This window comes from the organism of the source record quoted next, unplaced genomic scaffold, assembly GCF_019419815.1.
Source record: "Pyrus x bretschneideri cultivar Hongxiangsu unplaced genomic scaffold, Pyrus_bretschneideri_v1 Contig107, whole genome shotgun sequence".
Taxonomy (NCBI): Eukaryota; Viridiplantae; Streptophyta; class Magnoliopsida; order Rosales; family Rosaceae; genus Pyrus; species Pyrus x bretschneideri.
This window is the reverse complement of record NW_025999399.1, coordinates 547,852-572,500: the sequence shown is the minus strand read 5'-3', so window position 1 is coordinate 572,500 and position 24,649 is coordinate 547,852. Positions and strand designations below refer to the sequence as shown.

Genomic DNA, 24,649 nt, shown 5'->3' with positions numbered 1-24,649 from the left:
TTTGGGAGTTCTTCAAGCTCTAGCAGATGGGACAAAACTACTTTTCAAAGAAAATCTTTTTCCATCTAGGGGGGATACTCGTTTATTCAGTATCGGGCCATCCATAGCAGTCATATCAATTTTAGTAAGCTATTCAGTAGTTCCTTTTGGATATCACCTTGTTTTAGCGGATCTCAATATCGGTGTTTTTTTATGGATTGCCATTTCCAGTATTGCTCCAATTGGACTTCTTATGTCGGGATACGGGTCAAATAATAAATATTCCTTTTTAGGCGGTCTACGAGCTGCTGCTCAATCGATTAGTTATGAAATACCATTAACTTTATGTGTGTTATCAATATCTCTACGTGCGATTCGTTGATACATAGACAGAAACTTTTCTCTATTCCTTCCTTTCAAGGAAAGGGTTGGAATGGATTGAGTAGATATCTTTATTTTTTTTTATTCATTATTCGGGTTGATGAACTAAATCAAATAGTTATATGAGTGAAAGAAAACAGCTTATATATAAATTCGCAGTAAAAAGATTGATTCTCATTTTCTATGTATAAGAGTTAGAGAGTTAAGCGGAAATAAACATAAACAGAAGAGACCGTTTCCCCCAAGATTGGTTGATTAGTCATCCTGACTTGAAGCGGGTTCAAAAGATCAACCGTATTGAGTTTTCACTATCATTTTTATGTATTAGCATAACGGGGGATTGAGCAAAAACGAGTGGATGGTTAGAAACACGAACATATGGAAAGGATTAGTAATGGAGATTATGTAAATTTTCCAAAAGGACATTTTTACATAATATACAAACAAAGAATACTAATTGGGGCTTTAAGTTGGTAGAAATGATCAGGCAGTACTCCCCATGACACGATTCCAATCCAGAGTATACTCCTATCCACCGATTTAATAAATAACTATTCGAAACGAAATAATCCTTTACTTTATTTTGAAAGCCCTCTTTTTCTCAGAAATAGAAAGAAGAATAGGAACGAAAAAAAAAAAAGAAAAGATATACTTTATTTATTCTTTGTTACTTTTATTCTTTCCCATATACATATTAATAGATATATAATTTGTGTCATAATTCATTAATTAATATAGAATTTTTTTTTTTCGTACGTGAAACCAACGGGTTATTGATATTTTTACAAGAAGTATTTTATTGAACAGTTAAGTTATTACTGAACAAAGAAGAATTGAAATTATTATTGAAATTATTAAATTAAAGAAAGGATGAGATCAATTCAGAAGTACTTTTTTTTATTTAATTTTGAATTAAAATAATTATAACAGACAGAATTCAATTGGTCTAATTTGGGACCGGCCGATAGTTATCCATCCTACAAACATATCAAGATTCAAAAAAGAATACTGACGCGGTCCCTATATTTATTTCTGGCCTTCAAGGAGCCGTATGAGGTGAAAATCTCATGTACGGTTCTGTAATAGCGATGGTAACAGTGATGGTATCACCGACTATAATTATCTAACAGTTCAAGTACAATTGATATTGTTGAGGCGCAATCAAAATATGGTTTTTGGGGATGGAATTTGTGGCGTCAGCCTATAGGGTTTATCATTTTTATTATTTCTTCCCTAGCAGAATGTGAGAGATTACCTTTTGATTTACCAGAAGCAGAAGAAGAGTTAGTAGCAGGTTATCAAACCGAATACTCAGGTATAAAATTTGGGTTATTTTATGTTGCTTCCTATCTAAACCTATTGGTTTCTTCATTATTTGTAACAGTTCTTTACTTGGGAGGTTGGAATATATCTATTCCGGACATATATGTTTCTGAGCTTTTTGAAATAAATAAAACATGTGGAGTTTTTGGAGCGATAATTGGTATCTTTATTACATTAGCTAAAACTTATTTGTTCTTGTTCATTCCTATCACAACAAGATGGACTTTACCGAGGCTAAGAATGGACCAACTATTGAATCTTGGATGGAAATTTCTTTTACCTATTTCTCTCGGTAATCTATTATTAACAACTTCTTTCCAACTCTTTTCACTGTAAAGTAACATTCTATATTCACAACGTGTCTCAAACAAGAGAAATAAACAAACATAAAACTATTCATATATATATTAACGATATGTTCTCTATGGTAACTGGGTTCATGAATTATGGTCAACAAACAGTACGAGCTGCAAGGTACATTGGTCAAAGTTTCATGATTACTTTATCCCACGCAAATCGTTTACCCGTAACTATTCAATATCCTTATGAAAAATCAATCACCGCGGAGCGTTTCCGCGGTCGAATCCATTTTGAATTTGATAAATGTATTGCTTGTGAAGTATGCGTTCGTGTATGTCCTATAGATCTACCCGTTGTTGATTGGAAATTGGAAACTGATATTCGCAAGAAACGGCTGCTTAATTACAGTATTGATTTCGGAGTCTGTATATTTTGTGGTAATTGCGTTGAGTATTGTCCAACGAATTGTTTATCAATGACTGAAGAATATGAACTTTCTACTTATGATCGTCACGAATTGAATTATAATCAAATTGCTTTGGGTCGTTTACCAATGTCAGTAATTGACGATTATACAATTCGAACAATTTTGAATTCGCCTCAAATAAATAAGTAAATCTCTTATTAACGAATAATTTATAATTACTTTACTAATAACTAATATAGAAGGAATTTAGGTTTCTTTCGTGTTGTTTGGTCAATAACTACAAATACCAACTATTGATTGGTTGGTAAGAAACGCGTCTTAATTTGGATTGAAAATCCATTAATTAATATATCCATAATTGTTTTAAAATATATCGTTTAGAATTAGAACGACTCTTTCAGATAAAGAATGAAATTAGTCCAATAATAGTACTCACATTTATTCATATCCCTTAGTATTTATTTACTTAGGATTAAATTAGGAATTGCTCAAAAATCATAAAAAAAAAATTTATGGTCGGGTCTCAATAAGGTCATGAAAAACATTTCTATTTATTTATCTCTTATTTTACATATAATGGATTTGCCCGGACCAATACATGATTTTCTTTTAGTCTTTCTGGGATCGGTTCTTATACTAGGAGGTATGGGGGTGGTATTATTTACCAACCCCATTTATTCTGCCTTTTCATTGGGACTGGTTCTTGTTTGTATATCCTTATTCTATATTCTATTAAACTCTTATTTTGTAGCTGCTGCACAACTCCTTATTTACGTGGGAGCTATAAATGTTTTAATCGTATTTGCTGTGATGTTCATGAATGGTTCAGAATATTACAAAGATTTGAATCTTTGGACCATTGGGGATGTGGTTACTTTGCCAGTTTGTACAAGTATTTTTGTTTTACTCATGATTATTATTACGGATACGTCATGGTACGGAATTATTTGGACTACAAGATCAAACCAGATTATAGAGCAAGATTTGATAAGTAATAGTCAACAAATTGGAATTCATTTATCAACAGATTTTTTTCTTCCATTTGAATTCGTTTCGATAATTCTTTTAGCCGCTTTGATAGGTGCAATTGCCGTGGCGCGACAGTAAAAAATTTATAGAATTAGCAATGCACGTTAAACTCTGTTCGGTTTTATTACATTACATTTATTTCCCTTTAATTAAAGATTGTTTATGTCTAAAATAGAAATTATTCAATCTATTCTATTAACAATAGAAAATCTGCCTTTGTTCCGTACTTTTTTTTATTCTAGTCAATTGAATCTGTTGAATTGTTGTTCAGTTCATATTGAAATGAATCGAAATTGATAAGGAGTTGGTCAATGATGCTCGAACATGTACTTGTTTTGAGTGCCTACTTATTTTCTATCGGTATCTATGGATTGATCACGAGCCGGAATATGGTTAGAGCCCTTATGTGTCTTGAACTTATACTGAATGCGGTTAATATGAATTTCGTAACATTTTCTGATTTTTTTGATAGTCGCCAATTAAAAGGAAATATTTTCTCAATTTTTGTTATAGCTATTGCAGCCGCTGAAGCAGCTATTGGCCCGGCTATTGTTTCATCAATTTATCGTAACAGAAAATCAACTCGTATCAATCAATCGAATTTGTTGAATAAGTAGTATTAATCATATAAATTCTAATATTCATAAATTAGAATTACCATGACCATACATTCCGTAATAATACATGTTTTCAAAAATGTAAGAAATTAAAGTATCTTGGCTCTATCGCATGAGTCAATCCAGAAGTAGATTGATTAGAAAAATTATGATAAATTATTGATTCATCTGGTGTCTAAATATATGATTCATTTACAAGTTTACTAGATCGAAACTTTCTGACATTCAAAAATTTATAGATCCAAATGTCACATTCAGTAAAGATTTATGATACGTGTATAGGGTGTACTCAATGCGTGCGCGCCTGCCCAACGGATGTATTAGAAATGATACCTTGGGACGGGTGTAAAGCTAAGCAAATTGCTTCTGCTCCAAGAACAGAGGACTGTGTCGGTTGTAAGAGATGTGAATCCGCCTGTCCGACAGATTTCTTGAGTGTTCGAGTTTATTTATGGCATGAAACAACTCGAAGTATGGGTCTGGCTTATTAATACGTTCCAGAAAACCCTACTTGAATACATTTGATTTTTTTACCTTTACCGACAAAAACCCGCGCTCAAAAACTATTTATTTTGAGCACGGGTTTTTCTGGTCCAAGTTTATCTTGTTTTTACCATGAATAATTTTCCTTGGTTAACGCTAGTTGTAGTTTTGCCAATATTCGCGGGTTCCTTAATTTTCTTTCTCCCTCATAGAGGAAATAAGATAATTCGGTGGTATACTATAGGTATATGCATAATGGAACTCCTTCTAACAACCTATGCATTCGGTTATCGTTTCCAATTGGATGATCCATTAATGCAACTGACAGAGGATTATAAATGGATCGATTTTTTTGATTTTTACTGGAGATTGGGAATAGATGGAATTTCTATCGGACCCATTTTACTGACAGGATTTATCACAACTTTAGCTACTTTAGCGGCTCGGCCGATTACTCGAGATTCCCGACTATTCCATTTTCTGATGTTAGCAATGTATAGCGGTCAAATAGGACCATTTTCTTCTCGAGACCTTTTACTTTTTTTCATCATGTGGGAGTTAGAATTAATTCCAGTTTATCTACTTCTATCCATGTGGGGGGGAAAGAAACGTTTGTATTCAGCTACAAAATTTATTTTGTACACTGCAGGAAGTTCCGTTTTTTTATTAATGGGAGTTTTGGGTATTGGTTTATATGGTTCCAATGAACCAACATTAAATTTTGAAACATCAGCTAATCAATCGTATCCTGTAGCACTGGAAATAATATTCTATATTGGATTTCTTATTGCTTTTGCTGTCAAATCACCGATCATACCCTTACATACATGGTTACCAGACACCCATGGAGAGGCACATTACAGTACTTGTATGCTTTTAGCCGGAATCTTATTAAAAATGGGAGCATATGGATTGGTTCGGATCAATATGGAATTATTACCCCACGCCCATTCTATATTCTCTCCCTGGTTGATTATAGTAGGCACAATTCAAATAATCTATGCAGCTTCAACATCTCTCGGTCAGCGTAATTTAAAAAAAAGAATAGCCTACTCTTCTGTATCTCATATGGGTTTCATAATTATAGGAATTGGTTCTATAAGCGATACAGGACTCAACGGAGCCATTTTACAAATAATCTCTCACGGATTTATTGGCGCTGCGCTTTTTTTCTTGGCCGGAACGAGTTATGATAGAATACGTCTTGTTTATCTCGACGAAATGGGCGGAATGGCTATCGCAATTCCAAAAATATTCACGACTTTCAGTATCTTATAAGTAGTCATATAAGAATTATCCAAATCATTAGTAGAAGCATGGCTCCTACTAAGGATATAGGAATTCAACCATACCTTCTAGGTGGCTGATTTGATTCTTTATCAAAACTACATAAAGCATATTAGTTACATGAGGTGTCGAAACCGGATTGTCTTGTCGTTAAACACTATGTTGTGACTCAATTTGAAACTATTCCCTTTTGTTTCATCAACTTGTCCATTTGCTTTGATATTAACATGTTCTCATAAAAGAGAATGATGGACAACTCCCAACATACCCATTATATGCTAGGTTGGTGAAACCAACATCCATAGGTCACCCTTAGGATGTTACACAATGTAGAATCTTTAACACTTGAAGAGCTTGATATCTTTAACAATTAAAATTGCAAGCTCAAATAAGAATGGTATCATACCATTAATTATAGACAACTATAAACTAATCATATTTAAGTTTATATCCCTTTTCACCTCCCAATGTTTCTCATGACCTTAATGAGAAATTGCAATACATTCAAAGTGTACAATTACGAATACACGGGTAGAGTGACATAGTGGAGAAGCTTCAAACCTTTTAAGCTTATCATTTTAACTCCATTAAGTTGATGTCTTGTTATTAAGTGACTAAGGTCTTTAAACCTTTTATAGATTTTAGACACTTATTCTTGGTTTGGTTACTACTAACACATTTGACATTTCTTAAGACAATTTAAGAATGTCCAATTAGTTGTTCAAAACTACTAGTTGAAGCAAGAGTGATCTTGGTGATTGTGCTCAAGTAAGTTATAACCACATAAGAAACGTTTCCTTATGTCCTATTCACTTCATTATAATGTGATCTTCCTTTTCTACTAGAAAGAAATCTCTAGACTTTCTCAATACATATATAGAATTCATATGAAGGCAATTGCAACCAAATCTAAAGATTCATTGTATCCATCTAAGGCCAACATGTGAGACTATCTTTAATTGATAGATCTAAAGTTTGGTTATCACATTATAACCCTATGTCATCCAACTCAACTAAGGTAGGTCCAAATTCAATTCTTTCTAACCCTATTCAACCAAATGTGCCTTTCCCTGGCAGGTTTATGCAATCTAGGAAAGAAGAGAATGAAAAAGACATTCTAGAGACCTTCAAGAAGGTGCAAGTCAATATCCCCCTCATTGATGCGATAAAGCAAATTCCAAAGTATGCTAAGTTTTTGAAGAAGCTTTGTACAACAAAGAAACGAATTTGGGAGAAAGAGGTGGTACATGTAAGTGAAAATGTCTCTGCAATGTTGCAAAGGAAGCTGCCACCTAAATGCAAAGATCTAGGTAGTTTTACAATCCCTTGTGTAATTGGTAATACAAGGTTTGAACATGCTATGCTAGATTTAGGTGCTTCCATTAATGTCATGCCATATTCTGTTTATGCATCTATGAATCTAGGAAAGCTTAAAAATGATGGAGTTACTATCCAATTAGCCGATCGTTCTAATGCATATCTGAAAGGAGTTTTGGAAGATGTTTTGGTGCAGGTTAACCATTTGATCTTTCCGGCCGATTTCTATGTGCTTGAGATGGAAGATTCAGCCCACTATCCACCATTGCCAATCTTACTTGGACGACCTTTCATGAAAACAACCCAAACCAAGATTGATGTGGCCAAGGGAGCATTAACGATGGAGTTTGGTGGTGATATGGTTAAATTCAATGTTTCTGAATCAGTTAAGAATCCTAATGATGTTCGTTCTTGTTTTTCCATAGATGTGATTAAAAATTTAGGGCAAGAACGTTCAACAGCAGCAATCAAGAAGGATGTATGTAGAACCACCATCAAAGAGGGAATTGCAGTGCAGCACAAGGGACATGCCACTGCCCTCAAATTACCCAATCTGGCAGAGAGCATCCCTAGTGAATTTGTTGACAGTGCTGCTACTTTTGAGCCTTCGTTGCAATATATTGGTGAGCCACCTATTCCAATTCCAATTCCCATTTCAATTAATAGGTCATTACCTTCTTTGATTCAGGTGCCCAATCAAATCCAAGTTGGTGGGAGAGTTTACATTGACTTTAGGAAGCTCAATGCCACAATCAAGAAGGATCACTACCCCCTTTCGTTCATAGATCCTTATTATGAGTACTTTGAGGAGCATGTCCTGCAGGAAATACCCCTCCATGCTGTGGACCCTAATGGAGCTTAAAAGGAGGTATTGTCCGGCTAGAAGACGTTAAAGCAAGTGCTTCTTGGGAGGCAACCCATGCGTTTAAATAAAGAAGACCTAGGAATATCCGGCTCCACAACTAGATTTGCATTCCTTAACCCTACTCTTTATTGCTTTTACATTGCCATAATTGTCATGTTTGTTAGTTGCGTTATTTGATTGTTTGCGTGTGAGTCTACTTTTGAAACATTGAGGATAATGTTTGGTTTAAGTGTTGGGGGGGGGGGGGTAAATAGATGCTTTTCATGACTTATTTTCGAATTTTATCACCTATCACTTCTAAAAGTTGTTACTCACTGTTTTTAAGTGTTTTTATTGTGTTTTGAATGTTTTAATGTGTCCTATAACAAAAAATCCTAGAATTTTGAAAAAAAAAATCAAATAAGCTTGAGAAAATACCAAAGAAGAGTCGTTTTTGTTTGTTTGTTTGTGTCTTAGGGTACCTTCCAACACAAGGATGAGGATTTGGTTTTTAATTGCATGACTATTAAAGAAAGTTACAAACATGGATGGAAGTTTGATATGCTCTTTGGTTTATGCTTAGTTGTAGTTGTCATTTACGAATTCACATGTAATCACAAAGAAAAAAAATCAGTTTTTGTAACATGTTTGAAGGAAGGAACTCAAACTAACACTACAACCTTGAGATACTTGAGCCTAAACTTTGTTTGGAGAGTTATTAATCTGTGATGTTTTTGTTTTCTAAAGTCGTTGCATGATCTCATTATTTCTTTGCTTGGTTGCTACTTAGAAAGCATTTTCATCATTTTAGTTCCAAATACTAGAACTCATACATGTTTCATTCAAGGCATGAAATTGATTGCATAACATATAACAAGATGAAGTTGTTTAGTTAAACCAAAGCAAAAAAGCCTTACCCTTTGCATATGTATTGTAGGTTTAACCCCATTGAGCCTTAGTTAGCCTATTTTCTTTGTTAGCCACATTATCCTTACCTAGCCTAGAATAGGACTATCCATACCCTTGTTCTTAAAGAATAGTGCAACATGACTTAGAGGGAATTCCTTTTGATCTACAATTTGCAGAAAAACAAGTGTGGGGGAAGGTTTTTCGTTGGAAATCTATGAGGATGTACATTTTGTGTGCCAAAGAGAAAGGGCACGAAAGAAGAAAAAAAATGTGAAAAAGAGAAGGAAAAAAAAAAGAAAAAAAGAAGAAGAAAAAGTTCAGAAAAGAAAGGAAAAGAGTTGAAAAATAAGTGAAAACGAACTCACAAGTATTGGTTGTTGAAGAAAGGGTCCAAAAGTTTGAATCCGGCCCTAAGTGTTGTGTGAATCTCCCATGGGTGTTTAAAGTTGATTTCTGCAATCAAAAGTTGAATTCTAAGAGTTTATTTCATTACTTTGCTTACTATCTCTTTAAGAACTTTTGTTTATCCTTACCTTTCTTTGTTAGCCAATACCTTAGCCCCTTACAACCCTTAGACTTCTATCTAGATTGTTATGTGTTTCAATATGTGGAGTTTGAAATTGGTACAAGCATATGGTATCCCTGGTTCTCGCGTCTAAGTAGTGGCATTCTGTTCATGAGATCATATACATATTGTGTTAATAATTCCAGAAAGTGCCTTCTTTGTTGTAACATATGTGAGTGCTAGTCTACATGTTTCCATCAATCTTCTCACATACATTTAGTATAGCGAGTGTAGTCAAAAAATCTATGTGAAAATAGAGAGTATATCCGGTGAGGAATTGAGTGAATTCTCTAAGGCATGTTACTACATTCAAAATGTTGTTTTAATTGATTAAATGTGAGCTAGTGAGTGGTGACTGCAGTTAAGTGTATACTCAAGGGGAAAGATGGCTAAAATCTGTGGGAGTAGTGATTTTTAACATGTCATGTTTCATTAGAAATCCCTGAGGCAATTGTTGGAAGGTTTAGGTTGTGTTTTGTTTTCTTTGTTTTGCTCGGGGACTAGCAAAGGCTAAGTGTGGGGGAATTTGATAGGAGCATATTCATGCGACTTTGTTATCTTATTTCTTTGCATTTACTTAGTTAATTTCCATTTATTATAGTGCTTTAGTTTATTTTCATATTATTGTAGTTTCAATTGGTGAAGATGACGATAAATGGCCAAAATGAGCAATTTGGAGCAGTTTTGGACTTGGATTGGATAGCATGTGAATGAAGCATAATGGATGGACGTTTTTGGTGTTTAAATGATGCTAAAAATGTGCTACAAATATGGAAGAATTAGATTAAGGCTTCGAAGATAAGGAATCAACTGAAAACAAGGACATCTTATCCAACCTTATCTTATCTTATCTCATATTATCCAAACATTATCCTATTTAATCCAACATTATCTAAACTCATCTCCAGCTGCAATAGGAGTCCTTATCCTATTCTAAATCCTTCCCATCTGAATTTAGGAGTCCTTATCATGTTTTACAATGCATATCTAATTCTAGAAGTCCTGAAATCATGCAAATAACCTAATCCTTCTTCTCTTAGAATTGTGTTGTGCCCTATCCTTGTCCTCCAAGGATTGGTACCGTGAACCCTACCCTATAAATACACACTTTGTGCCGCAATCTTCAAGGGAGATATAGAGAGTTTTTAGGGAGAATTTCAGAGAGAAAAATACAAAGAGTGTTGTAGCTTTGCAAGGAAGGAAGAAGAAGAAGAAGCTTGGAGCCATGCCTGCCATCCAAGGCCATTGGAGTGCTGGAGCATTTCTAGGTGTATTCTATCCTTAGTTTTAGTCTAATGTTTGTTTTAATTTGGTTTTCAATTATGATGAACATGTGGAACTAAGTTCTTTTTAGCTAGAGGTGAATTCGAAGCCATGGACATGTTTTATATGATTTGATTACATCCAGTTATTGTTTCGTAAAACTTGAATGCGATTTGCTTATCTGTTTGATTGATAACTTATTATTGTATGTTGATTAAGGGTGCACACTTAGTTTGCATGCATGAAACTGATGCTAAAATATAAGGGAATTTCACCTAATAGTTATGAACTTATATTTATAAGTAGTGGAAATCACTAGTCATGATTGTGTTAAGTAAATCCATGGCAAGAGTATCATGCAGTTCATAGTTACGAATGCCTTGTCAATGGTTATGATTTTCATAGAACTTAATGATCTTTGATATGTATCTCTATCATGCAGTTCATATAGGGAACTTGATAAGAATAATTTGATTGCGTCGCTGAGTCCAATTCAATGAAATTAGGAAAATCTAAGAGTTAATGACACACCCCGACCCAAAAAGTCCACTTTGACCCTGAATCGAGCTGTGCTAGCCGACACCTAGAAGGTGACGAAGCCATAAAATGTGATAGTGTATAAAAAGTGAATGAATTTGAATCTAAAAGTGTCTAAATACCAGAGTGCGCTATGAGTGGGAGCGAACCCATTTCACATGCGATGTCAGAGCATAAGTAAGGTACAGTAATGTGGGTAAGAATCATACCCTCAAAAATATCCATCAATACTAAGATTCGCCACAGATTCTTGTCGATACAAACTCAGCAGCTAAAACCTGGAGGGCACCAAACAGAAGGTGTGAGTAAGCAATAAAACCAAGCTTCCCCAAGTTACTACCTCTCTAAAAGTAATGCCCCTAAATGTAAAACCCGTATCGTTTTCCATAAGACAGTACAACATATATACATATATCCAAACCATACTCAGAAATGACCAAAACCACGATTTGCCATCAAATCCACCATACATTAATAAGTAGGCCAAATGAACTAAATCAATACAAAGTGATATATCAGTCAGAGTCATCTAAAATGACATGTACAACTTATCCGTATCTCATCAATCATGGCTAGCATATAAGTCGGAGTCACCTATAGTGACTGTGAACACGAAAATTTCTTGAAACAAGAACACGTGTACAAAAATAATATTTTGTGTTTAATGATTTTGGGGTTACGATCTCTTTGTAATTTGATCCTCTGATTCTATCTTCGTAAGATGTAGATTTGTTGATCCAAGGGCCGTCGAGGCTTGATCTTGGATGAACAGTTGTAAGTTTCTTCAAGGGCCTTCGTGGCTTTGATCTTGAAGGTTGATGGAAGTTTCTTCAAGGGCCTTCGGGGCTTGATCTTGAAGGTTGATGGATGAGCGGATCTTCAAGGGCTTTTGGGCTTGATCTTGAAGAACGGTTGGTTTTCTTCAAGGGCCGTCTAGGCTTGATCTTGAATGAATAGTTGGTTTTCTTCAAGGGCTTTTGGGCTTGATCTTGAAGAATGGATGTGTGGATTTGTTTGTTGATCCAAGGGCCGTTGGGGTTTGATCTTAGGATGAACGGATGATGAATGAATCTTCAAGGGGCGTTGGGCTTGATCTTGAAGAATGGGTGTATGGGTTTGTTGAGGTTGTTGATCCAAAGGGCCGTTGGGGCTTGATCTTAGGATGAACGAATGATGAATGATGAACACTTTCTTCAAGGGGCCGTCGGGGCTTGATCTTGAGTTGGTGGAAGTTCTTCAAGGGCCGTTGGGGCTTGATCTTGAAGGAGGATTTGACGAAGAATGAAGAGGGCTTTCTTGATCCTTCGGGATTTTCTTGAGAGCTTTAGAACTTTAAGGCTTCAAGGTTTTGGTGTGTGTAGAGAAATGTATTTGTGAATTGGTGTCTGTAGGTTTGTGGATGAGTTGTTGATCCAAAGGGCCGTCGGGGCTTGATCTAAGGATGAACAGTTGATGAATGGATCTTCAAGGGGCGTTGGGCTTGATCTTGAAGAATGGTTGTGTGGATTTCTTCAAGGGCTTTTGGGCTTAATCTTGAAGGTTGATGGATGAGGGGATCTTCAAGGGCTTTTGGGCTTAATCTTGAAGAACGATTGGATGTGTGGATTTGTTGAGGTTGTTGATCCAAAGGGCCGTTGGGGCTTGATCTTAGGATGAACGGATGATGAACGATGAACACTTTCTTCAAGGGCCGTCGGGGCTTGATCTTGAGTTGGTTGTGTGGATTTCTTCAAGGGCTTTTGGGCTTGATCTTGAAGGAGGATTTGACGAAGAACGAAAAGTGCTTTCTTGATCCTTCGGGATTTTCTTGAGAGCTTTAGAACTTAAGGCTTCAAGGTTTTGGTGTGTCGGTTTGTTGATGTTGTTGATCTAAAGGGCCGTTGGGGCTTGATCTTAGGATGAACGGATGATGAACGATGAACACTTTCTTCAAGGGCCGTCGGGGCTTGATCTTGAGTTGGTTGTGTGGATTTCTTCAAGGGCTTTTGGGCTTGATCTTGAAGGAGGATTTGACGAAGAACGAAAAGTGCTTTCTTGATCCTTCGGGATTTTCTTGAGAGCTTTAGAACTTAAGGCTTCAAGGTTTTGGTGTGTGGAGAAATGTATTTGTGAATTGGTTGATGTTTGATACCTTGATGGAGAAGCCTATTTATAGGCTTTGAGAATGAATCACCACCACAAAATATTTTTTTCCTTTCCAAGCACCATTGCCTAATTTTCCCACTTAATGCAATATTGAAATTGAAGTGGTGTAACTTATGGCCTAATTTCCCACTTAATACCATTTTAAACTTGAAGTGGTGTAACTTATGGCCTAATTTCCCACTTAATACCATTTTAAACTTGAAGTGGTGTAACTTATGGCCTAATTTCCCACTTAACACCATTTTAAACTTGAAATGTGTATGCTTTGTCATTGCCCAAATGAGAAAAACTTGCTTTGATCCGTAATGGATTGAAGTTTGCTTGCCTTGTCATTGCCCAACATGAGAAGAAAAACTTGTTTTGATCCTCAATGGATTGAAATGTACTTGCCTTGTCATTGCCCAAAATGAGAAGAAAAACTTGTTTAATCCTTCAAGGGTATTTCTTCCTATTTTGTTGAGTCACACGCCATGTGTACAATTTGTACAACACGTGGCGTATGCCATGTATGCCTTGACACGTCAAAACTTTAATGCATTGGTGAACATTTTTTTTTTTTTTTTTTTACTGAAATTTCGATGTCTACAGTGACTTGTATGACTTATCCATATCTCATCAATTCTGGCTAGCATATAAGTCGGAGTCACCTATAGTGACCTGTATGACTTATCCATATCTCATCAATCCTGGCTAGCATATAGCTCAATAAGTATACCTGCACACGAGTCGGAACCACCTAAAGTGGTCTGTACGACAGGACTGGGTGTAAATAAATACGCTCGAGTGCTACGATCATGTGAAGACTGGGCGAATAATCGCGGGTCACCTACGAGTCGAAACCACCTAAAGTGGTTTGTACGACAGGACTGTGCACCTACCTTGGATCCAAGGTAAGCGTAAGGTGCGGGAGGTGAACATCACGTGAAGGACTGTGCCCTGGCCACGGGCGGGAGCACTAACACCGGGGTGCAGGTTTATGAGCTCTCAATGCATCTCAATATAACATGTGCAACTCATGGCAACCAGTACGACAGTATCGAAGTTGCCTAACTCATAACTGTAGTCATGCTATAACGCAATCGATTCAACTAGTACCATAAACTCACCTGAACTTACCTGGGTGTCCTGAGTTCACCTTTGCACTTGAAAGCATTCCCAATAATTATATGCAAGTAATATACATATGGATGTATCATGATGCAATCTACTACTCAACCATGTCGTAGCATTTTCAATTATAAACAATATGGTGTGAAGTGTACAATCAGTAACGCCCTACTCCCAAACTACTTATTTTCAGGGATAATTATCCATGACAACCCAATTAACTCTAATTTAACTAACTAATTCACAAAACTAAAACTTGTCTTTACCAATTTCCTTCGCATTACTCAATTTCCCAAGCAAGGCTTTTGTCTCAAATATTTTATGGCTGCATCTAACGTCTCGTTAGACTGCCTACGTACCCTAAATAGGGATCAAGCCATTCGTAGTTCATATAGGTACTTCAAGCATTCACAATAATTATATGAAGGTAATATACCTAATCAATTTAAAAGTGTCGATAGAACTCTCAATAATATGCACAATAAAAAGGAAAAGATCCACTCACCTGGAGTCCACGCTATACTTCTCTAGCGCACGCATCGAGGCGTCCTGAATGATCGGTCCTTGTGGCCAATTATCAAATCACATCTCAGAACTCTTATCCGTAGAATACGTAATTCACATAAAACACAACCTCAACGACATTCTAAAATAGTTTGATACCCATTGACCACAAGTCAACCGTCGATCAAAGATCGACGGTAGGGTTTACAACCCTGTATAACTTGACTCGGAAGATCCGCATATCAGATTTCCAATCTGCAACTCCCAACGATCCACAATATGTTTCTAGAATAACATATTAAAATTTTATTACGATCCAACGGTCAGATCTTCGCCAATTGCCTAAAACAAGTGGCCGTGAACATTTATTTTACTAACTTACAAATCCAATTCAGGAAGATCTGTAAGTCGGATTCCTGATCCGTAAATTCCTATGATCTTTAAATATTACGTATTATAATGTATCCAATTTTGGTGACGATCCAACGGTCGGATCATCGATTCACATTTTTATCAAGTAACGTATCATAACGAATTTAGGTTCCAACGATCAATCTACGTCATTCAAATGACAAAACCGAATTCAAAACATTCGACATAGCCTAAAAATAGCATTGGCGGCTCACTGGCCACGCGCCGCCGCAGGTGGCGGTCGGCCGCCCCGACTCGCCGGAAAATCCAACTATTTCCAAAAATTACCAAAATTTACAGAAATAAAGATCTCAGTGAGTAGAGTAAACTTTATACCTGTGGCCAAGGCCACATTGGCTTGGAAGTACCTCAATTTCACCAAAACCGTGCGGAACCCTAGGTTGTGGGTGTGTTCAATCCGACTCCAAAACAACTCCGTCGTCCCAACCATTGCTTGGGCTTTGTTCTAGGCCTCAAGAGGATGCTATGGGTGGTAGAAATTGAAAGAAATTGCTTCGGGATTGGGTGATTTGAAGCCAAAACCTCCGCTCCCCTTCTTGCGAATTTCTCTATTTTCAAGGCCAAATCTCTCCAAATTTGAGATGGAATGGATAGAGGGAAGGTTATGGAAGAGTTCTCAAGAGGTTTATGAAAGCAATTCGTTGGAAAAATGGGTGAAAATCGTCGAAAATGGAGGTGTTGCCAACCGGGTTGAAAACGGGTTGCGGGTCAAGGAACCCTACTTCCCCTCCTTCTCTTTCTCCCTCCTTTCCCTCCTATTCTCTCCTCTGGTTGGTTAGTGTCCTCATCTCTCTTCTCCCCTCTTTCCCGATTGGGCAAATCGCCCAATCTCTTCTTCTTTCTTTTCTTTTTTTTTTTTTTTTCTTTTCTGTTCTTTCTTTCCTCCATTTCTGATTGGGCTTCACCTTGAATAACCAATTTCTGAATGGGGATTTAATTTAATTAACGCTAAACCTTGAATAACCAATTTCGAACGTCTGTAACTATACCGTTATAATCCGGACTCGCAAACGGCTTTCGCCTATATGTTCGTACCAACGAGTACAACGAGGATATGCTAAAAGAATAAGTCCCACATCTCTCAAGTCGATGGTCGACGGAAGTCAAAGTCCTTGCCTCTAGGGCAATTTCGTAAATTCACGCTTTTAAAATAAAATAAAAACGTAAAATTTGGAACGGGTTGTCACAGTTAATTTGTGCAGTTAACAATTAATTTGAGGCATTGTCATTCATGGTTTATAGGAATAATAATTGGAAATCGATTTGTATGCATATGTGTCAGGTGTGGAGAAGGACCCTCTAGCTAGCCTTTCACCCCTTAACTCACCTTAATTTCATGCAACCTTTACTTAGTTATGCAACTTATTAGTTTAAGTCAATTTTCGTCCAAACAAACCCCCCTTTAAATGACCTTCTCACAGTGCATACACTCACTCACATATATTTCTGGGTTATGTATTTCACTCCAATGATCACAGTAAAACATGACATCATATGCTTGCTTATCAACCTAACTCGATGTTAATTTCAAGTAATGTCTTGGATCAAAAGGTCTTTTATCGGGTTGTAATGTAGTTGACGATTAACTGGCTACAAAAGAAAAGGATATGAAAAATACAAAAATCTAAGAAACTTGTAGAGCACTCCCATTTTTTCCTCTTAGAGAGAAATTCAAATAACTTGAAAGCAATTCGAACATAAGCACAAATTAACATCGAGTTAGGTTGATAAGGTTTTCCTCCCAATAGTCACGTGACTATTGGGAGGATAAGGGCAAAGCTAATATGAATGCAATTCTTCTCTATGTTATCATCCGGCATAATATGCAATTCTTCTCAAATGATAAAAATGTATCACGTCATCCAATTGTACAAGTAACAACTCTTAATATGCCACTTAACAAATGATTTAATAATTAAAGCAAGAGATCAATGACAATGAAAACATTCTCCAAATTCACTTGACAAGCAATTAAAGAATTTTAATATGATTTTTTCCATCTCATTAATCTTGCCACAAAACACAATGAACATGCAGTTCCTTTCATTTAAATCAAACATATCAGGAAGATGTCATTCTTGGGGTAAAATAGGTAGAATAATTTGCGCTCATCAAATAATCCCAAACTTACATATTGCTAGTCCTCCAGCAAAAGAAAGAAACACATGAAAAAGTAATAGCATGGAAACGTTAGTGTGGATGCAAAATAATAACACCTAAGATTAAGGCCAAAAGCCTCACGTGCCCATGATGAATGGAGAGGCCTTTGGCCGAATAATCTCTGATGCCAAAGTTAGAATTTGAAAGAGAATGTGTTTAGGAATTTGTGGGTAGAGAATGGCCCAGCATTTTATTGGAAGAATGAGGCTATTTATAAGGGAGTGACCGGCCCTATTTGGAGAATAGGGGCTAGCCACATATGGTCAAATTGTGAGTGTAATTGCACATATTATGTGAAATAATATTTTGCAATTAACTTAGCAATTAATCCCAAATTGAATAGGAAAATTGGGAGTTACCTTTTGAGTGAGGATTTGATGAAGAGTGATGAGAGGGTTTTGAATAAATACCATTTTGATCACCTTTGACTCTTCCTTGATTGAGCCGTTATTGTCTGTTGCATGCATGTGGGAATCTCGGTGTGCCTCGAGGGTAATTTTGTCATTTTCACCCAAAAGTACATGTGTCACCTCCATAATTTTCTTGATTATTTTTGGCTCTACAAATGCCTCCACACCAGTTGAGCTGCTCGCATGAAAGGGCAGCAAGTGTAGAGATCTTCTCTTACTTTAAGAAACATAGGATTGTTTCCTTTTTTGATGTAGATTCCCACATTAATTGGAAATTAGATCCTTATAGGAAAGGGAAATAAATTACTTCTAAAGTCTATTTAAGTCTACCTTAAGTAGATGATTAAATCAACTTTAGAAAGCAATTTATTCTACCTTAGAAGAGAGAGAAAGCTAGAGGATATTTGTTCCCCCTCCCCTAGCAATCGTCTACACTTGCCCATGTACAAGACCATCTTTCGTTGCTTTCTTCGTCTTCTCGCCGCACCAAGGTAAGAAAATATTAATTTTTCTTGTCTTCTTAATTTTTTGGGAGCCTCGGGGCTTGAAATTTGGGTCAACGGGGGATGAGGATGTGTCAAAAATGGTTGGGAAACCATAACGTGGCTGCTATTGTGGGTGACTAAGTGCGGCAGTGGCTGGCTAGGCCAAGTATGGCTTGGCTTGGGCCGAGTTAATGGGGCGGTGGATCGGTCCAAAGAGGCGTGGGCCTCTTTCCTTGTTAGGCTTAGGCTCATATGTAGGTGAGAGAGAAAGAGGGAGGCGCGGGGGCGCTAGCCCCCCTCATTTTGGATTGGGCCGTAAGGCCTTTGGGCTGAGAAAGTGACTGGCGTGTTGGGCCAAGAGGGAGAAATGGAAGGCAGCGCGGGGTGGGCTCTCTTGGCTGTTACCTTTGGGCCATGAGGCCTGATCCCTTTTTTCTTCGTTCTTTGTTTTTTTTTTTTTTTTTTTTTTGTAGCCGTCTAGCGATTCTTCTTTGCGTCCTTGTAGAATTTCTTCAAGCATGTCTTTTTCAAGCCATAAAAGTGATGATGGTGTGCCGCCGTTGTATCGTCAAGGCAAGTCTTTGAGTAAAGTGGGCTACTTCAAGGCTGGTCACTTCAAAATTAGCTCCGATGAGTTGTTAAGAGATTTTCTTGAAGCATATAGGCACGTAATTTTGTCAGGGGTGAGCGTGAAGCATGCTAAGGAATGTAGCAGCTATGAGCCATATAGTGGGGCTTAAAGAGCCATCAAGTTTCACCCTTACTACTTCTTGTTAGGATTTACTTTTCCCATGCCGCGTTTCTTCTAAGAAGTGCTTTGCTCCATGAAGTGTGCCCCCGCTCAATGTTCTCCTAATGCGGTCCATGTGATGGTGGTATCCCTTAATCTAAGCCAATTCTTTGACTTGGATCTGACTGTCAACGAATTTTGGTACTTCTTTGACATATGCCACATTGATGGAGTTGGACAGCTGTGATCCTGCCGTAGGATCTTCAATCACTTGAGCTAGGGAGATCAAGACTGAGCCAATGAGACTTCAGAGATAAGTGGAGAGTGAGAGTCTGACTCTTCCCTTGAGCTGTGTGTCCCAACGATTTTCATTACTAGTAAGTAGATTGTTTAGTCTCTAGGCTGCTTTATGCTTTTGCTAAGCTACCATCTGATTTGTTGAATCTCCTCATTTGCTTATGTAGATTTGGAATTTGGCTCAACTCCCAAAACCACTCCAGATATGAAGAAAGTGCATGTTGCTTTGGGTATCCCTGCTGAGTACTGTGAATAGTGTTGGCTAGTTAGTTCTCTTCGCTGAGAAAAAGGTGGGCTGCCTTTGAGAGAGGAGATAAAACGGATCAAGGCAGAGGGATTACCTCGTACGATCGTTGTCGTGGAGCCTACTGTGACTAAAGGTAGAAAGATGAGATCTTCCTCACCTGCTCAAGAGATACCGGCTGAGAATAAACCGAAGACTTCCTTCGCTACTCGTGAGGGTCCGCTTACTGCCGATAGGCTTATGATTGACTTAACTTCTTCAAAGGGAAGAAAAACGGGGCTACTAGATCTAAGCCGGTGACGCCTGCCATGCCAAAGATGGCTAGTACGAGTACTAATAGGATTGCCCAACATAGAGGTTCCATCATGCCCCTAGTGCCGAAATATGTGCCAAGACATCCGTTAGGAGCTAAGTCTGGTTCACTTTTGCAATGGCTTGCTACTATGAAAAGCGATAAGGTAGACTCTATTGCTAAAGTTGCGTCAAGGCCCACTCTCTTTGCTGCTGAGAAAGAAGAGACTGCTCACGTGGGCAGTTATGAGAAATCCACCTAGCCTGCTTCTAGGGAGGTTACTGAGATTTATGCACTCTTGAAGCCAGATTTGCTTGAAGACATGGATGCGTGTGCCAAGCTTGTTAATGGCATAAAATGACACACCCCAACTGAGATCAGGGCATGCTGGCCGTCACGTGGAAGTGACGTAACCATGTGCACAGTGCGGAAGCTAAGAAATAATAATAAAAGTACAAATAATTACCAACCTAGCTATACACAAAGTAGATAATAAACATGTGCAAGCGTAAGTATGATAAATAAAATTTCAGAGCATAAAAGACCTAATGCAGTCTGGGAACAAACACTAAATAAACACACCCAAAGGTGGTCCTACACTGGTGATAATCTGTCAGATATGCCTTGAATTCCTCTGGGGACACCAACAGAGCTATCCAACCTAGAACCTGGAGGGGCGCAAAACAGAAAGCGTGAGTGGGCAAAAACAAAGCTTTTCAAAATCATTTCAATAACAAAAGTTCTAACCCCTCACCGTAAAACCTGTATACTTCCCAGAAAAATAGAATATATACACATAATATAGAAAACATGCTTAGAAAATATGCCATGTCGTATGCCTCTAAATAGAATACAAGTACTCAGGTAATGTCAATCACTGCCATGTAATCTGTCAACAGGAGTCACCTAACGTGGCCTGTACGGCTGAATCTAGAGCTCAAATCTCCAACTCACTAACTACACCTGCACACGAGTTGGAACCACCTAAAGTGGTCTGTACGATAGGACTAGGTGTAAATAAGTACGCTCAAGTGCTACGATCACGTGAAGACTAGGCGAATAATCGCGGGTCACCTACGAGTCGGAACCACCTAAAGTGATCTGTACGACAAGACTGTGCACCTAACTTGGATCCAAGATGAGCGTGTGGTGCAGGAGGTGAACATCACGTGAAGGACTGTGCCCAACTCTGGACGGGAGCACTAACACCAGAGGTGTAGGTTATGAGCTCTCTATGCATCTCATATCACTACTAAACACAAATATAAACCATAACTTACCTGGCACTTACCTGTGTGTCCGCAGTACCAAACACATATGTATATGCAACTACTAATGCATAATTAAATAGGCAAATGCAATGCATGGCATTTAAAACATATAAACATTTCATTTCATTTTCTGGGAAAATCATAAGTATATAGGTTTATACGGAAAACCAAAAGCCCACTCACTGGTATGTAGAAGGGTCGTAGCCCCCTTGTCTCGAGTGACTGCGCTCATCCTCGGGATAGGTTTCACCTATATGCGAAACAACTATAAAAACGTTAATTTTAAAGCACATAACCAACATTACGAAATAACTTCTCATACAATGCTCAAATGGGGTGTATAAATACACCAACATGATCTACTCAACGTCACGAACATCTCCATATTTTTAAAATAATTTTCTGACACCGCACGCGCCCCATGTGCCGACCAAGCCACACCCACACGCGGGCACTTGCCTGGCACACTGACGGCGTCAGTTAACGCCGTCAGGAATATTCTGTCAACTCTGACAGATTCCGTTAACGTCGTTAGGAATATTCCGTCCAAACTGACGGAATATTCCGTTGTCTTCTCCAGCCAAACTCTGGTGCCGTCGCCATCGCTGGAAAACCGGGAAAACTTCCAAACTTCATATCTCACTTGCACCCAAATTTCACGAAATTGGTACCAAAATGAAGCTTACAACTAGAGGAACAAATCCTTACCACTTTCAAGAACTAAAACCAACGAAATCTCACCGGGAAAACTCCACCAAAAATGGCCAAACCTGCAACTCATGATCTTGACGTCCAAAACCTTCAAACAAACCACCTAGCCTCCTAAGGACCTCACCAAGCTTCCTACAAGCCTAAAAATCCCAAAAACACAAGATTTTACGTGTGCATGAACAGTGATTAAATCAGGGATCTCGAGTTCGACTTGAAAACGAAGGTATCCTTACCTAAAATGGGTATGGTTGAACTCCTAACAACCTCATGAGCACAAATGTATAGTTTGTTTCCTCGATCTACCACAATTTCGAGTGGTTTGACCATGTCCGTACAAGGAAGAAAGGAAAGTGAGAGAGAGACAGTGATACGGGACAGGGAAAGCAGAGGAAAATGAGTGTGGTTGTGTGTGTGGTCCAAAATTAGTCAACCAAACCCCAAAATGACCACACAACGAAACAAACACACTAGGGGCAAAACTATCATTTTACCCCTACGGTACGAAAAGCCCGGAACGGGCTATCACATTAAAGGGTTGTTTGCCTAAATTCCTTTGTGAAGCATGCGACCGAATATAGGAGGATTGCTCTACTTACTATGATGCAGAAAACATCGATTCTGGCAGCCGAGTCCATGCTTCTTGACCAAGAGGATGCCAAGGCTGCTAAGGAGGTGGCAAAGACTATGGTAATTGAAGCTTATTCTTCTGCCACGAAGATCAATAAGTTTAAGTTTGAGCTCGTCGCTTTGAAGGGGTTTAATATCTCTACCCCCACTTCTCTGTAGCTTGAGACCGCTCGCTAAGAGATAGTTGACTTGAAGACTAGGCTTAATGCGATCCAAGTTAGGTATGAAAGTGCAGAGAACGAGATTGGATGTTACATACCTCAGATTCAAGATCTTAAGTGTGCCATTTCTAAGCTTCGTTTCGCTGCTTATGTAAAAGATAAAGAGTTGATTGCTGCTTATAATCAAGTGATCCACTTCAAGAAAATTGTCAATAGGCTTGAACCCCAAGTGTTGGAACTCCAAGGTGCACTGAAGATCAACAAAAATCTAAATAAGGAAGTGGATGAGCTGCAGCACGTCTGTGTTGGTCTGCTTGAGAAGAACGAGCAGTTGAATGGTGAGAAGGCTGGGCTCGAGGCTTCACTTGTTTAGAGTCAGGCCGATTTCTACAAGCTGGGTTACGTAGATCATCTCTTTGGTAGGTTGTCTGACTTTGAGTTTGCTGGGAAAGACTTCGAGACTTTCTCTATTTCTCTGGAAGACTTGCTTGCCTTTACTTTTGAGGCTTCCATTGGCGAAGTAGTCGAAGAAGTTAGTGCCCAGGCTAAGGCAGTCGAGGGTGAAGTGCTGGATAATGTCGCTGCTGAGAGCGTCACTGCTGCTAAAGGTGTGGCGACCGACTAGTCGTGGGATGTCCAAGCTGCTGAAGAGTAGTCTTTTAGGTAGCCTTTAGGATTTTCTTTGTTTTCCTTGTTGGTTTTTGCTTTGCTTGAACTCCTTTAGCCTTTGCTATTTGTTTATCAATTTTGCTAGAAAATTTAATAAACTTGCTTCCTTCACTTTTCTTCATCTTTGCTTTTTTTGTTTACGCCCAACCTTTGACCTTTAGACCAGCGGCAGGCATGCTGCTTTTCTATAAGCAGACAGGCCCATGTAGCCTATGCAGCTATAGGTGTTGGTGTAGAACTTTTGCAAAGTTGTTAGCCATAAGGTCGGTAGCTAGACGCCTTACTTACAGAAACAGACAAGTCAGCATGACCACTTGGTTGTTAACCTTGGCTGTCTTCAATCCTTTGAGTTGTATGGCCTGCATCACAACATACTAAAGATTTTTGGGTTATGAAATTCGCTAACCTTTTTTATCAAAAGTACGCGGTTGTATAGAATTTCGCAAGCAAAGGTCTGAAAGAACTCCTTGCCTTTTGTGTAAATAATTTCGTGGGTTGCGTAGCAAGTATCATAACACTTTAAGAATTAGCGTAGATCTGAACGATCATGTCGTGCTTGGTAGAGGTGAAGCTTATCGATTGTGTAGCATGTCAATAGTGGATAGAGCTTCGTATATACACACTAACTTGCTTAACCTTTCACAAAAATGTGTGGTTGTATAAGTTTAGCGTGGCTTATTGCTCGAAAGGCAAGTCGTATGCAGTCTTTTGGAAACCGTAGGCTACCTTAGTGCACTCGGTAGCAATTTTAAGGTTCCAAGGCAGCCATCCATAAGGCTTACTGCTTAATGTGCCTCATATGTCTCTGAGGCCCAGTTCTCCACGGATTAAGCCAAGAGACACAAAATCCTTTAGTTAGCTAAGCCTTAAAAAAGACCATTGTGGCAACTTCTAGGAATCCCAATGCAAGCCATCGTGCACCTAGTTACACCAGGGCAGCCCAACTCATCCACGTTTGGGTATTCAAAGTGTAAAGTTCATCCTCCAGCATTGGAGAGCAAACCTGTGTAAGTTTCGAGGAATTGGTTTACCCTCTCGCACTGGAAAGCATGGTTGGTCCCCAAGGGCGCGATCTTCTTTTCAAGTTCAGCAGTGATCAGTTGTTGTAAGCATGTAGCTAAGCCAAGTTGTAAATTACTTCTG

The 24,649-nt window shown here is 38.2% G+C and overlaps 4 protein-coding genes across 4 annotated transcripts in view; all 4 read left to right on the top strand.

Annotated features, from left to right (window-relative positions):
• LOC125471341 (NAD(P)H-quinone oxidoreductase subunit 1, chloroplastic) overlaps positions 1-1,386 on the top strand; it is a 1,760-nt gene extending 374 nt beyond the window's left edge. The window contains exon 1 of the mRNA XM_048571657.1: positions 1-1,386. This exon is cut by the window's left edge and continues 374 nt beyond it. Coding sequence (XP_048427614.1) covers positions 1-361 — 361 coding nt within the window. The 3' untranslated portion in view covers positions 362-1,386.
• Positions 1,387-1,479: 93 nt separating this feature from the next.
• Positions 1,480-2,043, top strand: LOC125471347 (NAD(P)H-quinone oxidoreductase subunit 1, chloroplastic; the record flags this gene model as incomplete). Its single annotated transcript, XM_048571667.1, has 1 exon — positions 1,480-2,043. A coding segment is annotated over one exon (540 nt), but the record flags the coding sequence as incomplete, so codon positions are not given.
• Positions 2,044-2,098: 55 nt separating this feature from the next.
• Positions 2,099-2,867, top strand: LOC125471345 (NAD(P)H-quinone oxidoreductase subunit I, chloroplastic). The gene has a single exon (XM_048571663.1). It carries the CDS (start codon positions 2,099-2,101, stop codon positions 2,597-2,599), a length of 501 nt encoding a protein of 166 aa, XP_048427620.1. The 3' UTR covers positions 2,600-2,867.
• Positions 2,868-2,944: 77 nt separating this feature from the next.
• Positions 2,945-3,924, top strand: LOC125471337 (NAD(P)H-quinone oxidoreductase subunit 6, chloroplastic). The gene has a single exon (XM_048571652.1). It carries the CDS (start codon positions 2,945-2,947, stop codon positions 3,515-3,517), a length of 573 nt encoding a protein of 190 aa, XP_048427609.1. The 3' UTR covers positions 3,518-3,924.
• Positions 3,925-24,649: the final 20,725 nt, after the last annotated feature.